The sequence below is a fragment of the Notolepis coatsorum genome, assembly GCF_963971535.1.
Source record: "Notolepis coatsorum genome assembly, chromosome: 14".
Classification (NCBI taxonomy): Eukaryota; Metazoa; Chordata; class Actinopteri; order Aulopiformes; family Paralepididae; genus Notolepis; species Notolepis coatsorum.
In genome coordinates this window covers 88,422,056-88,426,364 of record NC_140178.1, presented here as the reverse complement: position 1 = coordinate 88,426,364, position 4,309 = coordinate 88,422,056, and the positions used below count along the sequence as shown (strand labels likewise).

At 41.0% G+C, this 4,309-nt stretch overlaps 1 protein-coding gene across 1 annotated transcript; it reads left to right on the top strand.

Annotated features, from left to right (window-relative positions):
- Positions 1 to 1,920: 1,920 nt before the first annotated feature.
- On the top strand, positions 1,921 to 2,295 carry LOC311240359 (histone H2B-like; the record flags this gene model as incomplete). Its single annotated transcript, XM_084328940.1, has 1 exon — positions 1,921 to 2,295. One exon carries the CDS (start codon positions 1,921 to 1,923, stop codon positions 2,293 to 2,295), a length of 375 nt encoding a protein of 124 aa, XP_084185066.1.
- Between the last annotated feature and the right edge of the window lie 2,014 nt (positions 2,296 to 4,309).

The window sequence follows — 4,309 nt, the reverse complement described above, 5'->3', positions numbered from 1 at the left end:
CGCCAAAAAAGAGCTAAAATACACAACTATGAATATTGCAGGAATTTAACGCCAAATGGGTCAGCAAGCAGAAATATGTGCCATCAGAATTAAACCATTTGGAGACCCCTGGTGTGTTTGTGGACGCTTCAAACCACCAATTTGCGCCTTCACCATGGTGCGCAGCTATACCTTTCTCTGTTATTTATGTCTCACAATTCTTTAGATTGCATTATAATCCGACATAATCTCGTTTTCCAGCGAGCCGAGCTACCTGACTAGAGACTGGGAGCAAGATTAGTAATCTGGGGTGACGCGTTTTGTTTTAAATGGATGATTTTCCGGTGTTGGTAAACACACTGTTGCTGGTGGCCTGTAGCGTGGGTCACCTCGACTTCGTATGAGGGATGATCACCACCTTAGATCAGGTTTCACGTGGCCTATATTAATTACAGCTAACATTTAATTAATTAATGTTGCAAAACATTTTATAACTCACACAAGAAACGTAGCTACATTTTCCTTTTGGGGGGTGGGGGGCTAGTTTGTTGTGTACTTTAGACTGCTGCATGCTTGTTGACAATACATGCTTTTTGGGCATTGCTGATCTGATGTGTTTTCTGATTAAAGTCTGCTGCACTGAACACTTAGCACTATAAATAATAACTGCATTGGTCTATTTTAATTAATTATATTTCAATAGTTTAAATAGACATAGTAGATTCATAATGAATCATCATATCACCAAACATAAACGCACCATGTCAACATGTTCTGCATTTCCACAAAAGAGGCCTTACACGGAATGTTTGTGTAGTAAAGGCAATGGAATGAATGAATGAATGAATGAATGAAAACTTTATTTAACAGATTGCAGAATGGGTACAATACAGTACGGCTCAATACACACAATTGTTAAGGGGATGCAGACCTGAAAAAGACGTTTGTCTTGTTTCCATCAGGGTCCCCCGGTTGCTATGTATAAATTATATGTATAGATTATCATATCAACACATAGTGCTGTGTCTTATTACTGAATGTTATAAAGAAGTCACAACGGAACAGTAATATCATGCTTTTCAGCAGTGTTTTACCGACTACCACTGCACACAAATTAGGCATTTTCTTTTGAAAGTGGTTACCAACGGTTACAGGCAGCCATACTGGAAGAAACAGAACAACACAGACATTACAGTTTGTGTTTAGCCTATAGGTCAGATATACAGGCCTCTATTGTTAGGGCTCAACTCATTGTGAAGTAAAGTATCTTAGAATCTGGTACAGTAGGCAGCCAGCTACATTTTTGATACATTCAGAAGAAATAGCTCAAGGAATTAAACATACTATGTTGTCAGAGTCATACTTGTATTATTATCTTGTACCACAGTGAGGTACCGATACATGTAGCTCATGGTGAGACCATGCCGGTCTGTGTCATCTGTTTATGATCAGTAATAAATAACCCAAACAAGAGGAAACCTGCTCATGGAGACGAGTCGACTCAGCACCATCAGAAAACACCTCTCACCTTATAAATGTATACTGGCATTTCCATGATTCCACAGACAGATGTGTATGAATGTGTGGGTGTGTGTGTGTATATATATATAAACATATATTGTAAGTCAAAGCAGTGACAGATGTCACGAAGAGAGCTAAATTTAAGGTGCACAAAATCATTGTCTTGGAAAAATGCAGTTTCATGTCCATTATTGCTTGGCTGATAATCTCAAGTGTGGCTATGGAGTTTTGCTAAGAGAATATACGTTATTATGGCTTTGCGCGCAAATAGCTTCCTGTGCGCGGGAAATGTGCGACAAAGCATCTCAACCAATCGTATACAAGAAGCCACGCAGCTGTATTTGCACAATTTGACCTATAAAAGGGCAGCAGTGCGCTTCTGTTTCCACATTCGTTGCTGTTTAGTTCCGATTGATCATCATGCCTGAGCCAGCCAAGCCAGCGCCCAAGAAGGGCTCCAAGAAAGCCGTCACCAAGACAACCGCCAAGGGAGGCAAGAAGCGCAGAAAGTCCAGGAAGGAGAGTTATGCCATTTATATTTACAAAGTCCTGAAGCAGGTTCATCCCGACACCGGCGTTTCCTCCAAAGCCATGGGGATCATGAACTCCTTTGTTAACGACATCTTTGAACGCATCGCTGGAGAAGCCTCTAAACTGGCTCTCTACAACAAGCGTAGGACCATCACTTCCAGGGAGATCCAGACCGCCGTCCGCCTGCTGCTCCCCGGTGAGCTCGCCAAGCACGCAGTGTCCGAGGGAACCAAGGCTGTGACCAAGTACACCAGCTCCAAGTAGACTTCCCTGTCCATCTAACCCGTATTCACCCAAAGGCTCTTTTCAGAGCCACCCACTTTGTTTTGAGAGAGTTATCCCATTGATCAGTCAAGGTCAGGTGGCGAATGAATAAACATATCCCTATGTATTGTTGTTCTGTTTTTCCTGGACCATGTCTAGGATGCTGCCTGTCATATTGGGTTTCACCACCAGATGGAGTAAGTGCTCTACTAGGTGGAACAAGAGCCTCCAATAGATTTTCAGATTGGAGAAATTTGAATTTAGGATTTAACTGATTTAGGAAGGGAAATTGATTTTGTTAGGTTAAAGGTCACGGTTGAGTTGATGCTTAGGGTTAAAGCAGGGTTGAGGGCATCTAGTTGGCTCCACATGCAGCTGTTTGCTATGGGCCTTTAATACCATCTATAACTTCTGGTTACACACACTCTTGGAGAGTTAACAGTAAAAACCAAAAGTTACAAAGAGTGACCATCGCACACAAAATAAATACATATATGTCAAACCTGATGTATGATAAACTGGTATGTCAGTCAGACTGGTACATTTAGAATTAATAGTTGCATGTTTAATTTGTTAAATTCATATTGAAATACATTTTTACTTAACTTTACAGCATTATTAAAAATGTGATAGGATGTTAGGAGTCATCAGCAGCCCTCATAATTATGTATATATTATCTGTTAGGATATCTGTTTAACAGTACTGTATATTTGCATATCTTGTATGTCATAAATGTAACTACTGTGTATCTATGTCATGATACATATCTGTATGTTGTGTACAGTGATGCCACAGATTACTTGTAAAAGTAATCTGATTACTGATTACTGATTACTCCTTTAAAAGGTAATCTTAGTTACTTTACTGATTACTTGATTATCAGAGTAACTTTGAAAGTAACTAGGTTACAAAGTCGTCGTCCCTCCTGCTGCCACAACATAAGAATGACAAAAAAAAAATTGTAAAATGTACTCAGTTTGAGTAAAAGGTACTAATAGGGCAGGTAGGCCTATCTATAGATCTATAGATTTCACAAAAGATAAATGGTCAATAACACCACATGTAGGCTGATATGTAGCCTACCTTTGAGGCCTGCCCTATTCAGATATGGTTCTAATGTTCCTAGTGATGCATTGTGTTCTGTTTGTTTTGTTTAGTCCCAGCGTCCTGTGTTACTTCTTACTCTAAAGAAGAACTGCTGAACATTGGGAAATCAATCCCACTTGACATTTTCCCTCAACTACTCACCCGCTCCACGGATCTGTTGGATGTGCTCGTGAGGGGAACCGCGGTCTTCATCCAGGCTGTGAAGTGGGTCAGGCGGCAGCGCGGCAAAAGGGCTGGCTCCCTGGCTCGCCTCCGCCGGAGAGGATCTCGTCCTCCTCTCCCGGGTATATTCCTCTCAAACGTGAACTCTCTCTGCAATCAAATGGATGAGCTCCGGTCCCTCGTAGCAAAGAGCAATGACTTTCGCTCAACAGCAGTGTTCGCGTTCACGGAGACCTATCTGTCACAACAATAACAGCTGCGCCCACCAGCATGGAACAACGTGAGGTTGCGTGCTGTGACGTCACTCCCCCAATACAAAGAAATACAGCTCCGAACGTATTTTTGACTGTCGAAAACGAAATAAAATACTGCATTCCGCCTGCATTATGAATTTTTGATGAGATAGTAACAAAATAGTAACGCACAGCCACTTGGACAAGTAACTGCAATCAGATTACTGGCTTTTAAAGATTAACGCGTTAGATTACTATTTTCGGGGAAAAGTAATCAGATTACTGTAATGCGTTACTTAGTAACGCGTTAGTGGCATCACTGGTTGTGTATGTCATAAATGTCATTATAAATTGAAAATGGGGGACCCTGATGTAAACAAGACGAAAGTATTTCTCTGGTCTGCAACCCCTTAACAATTGTGTGTATTGATCCGTACTGTATTGTACCCATTCTGCAATCTGTTAATACAATTTTCAATCAATCAATCAACCCTCCCTCTTGAAACCAGCC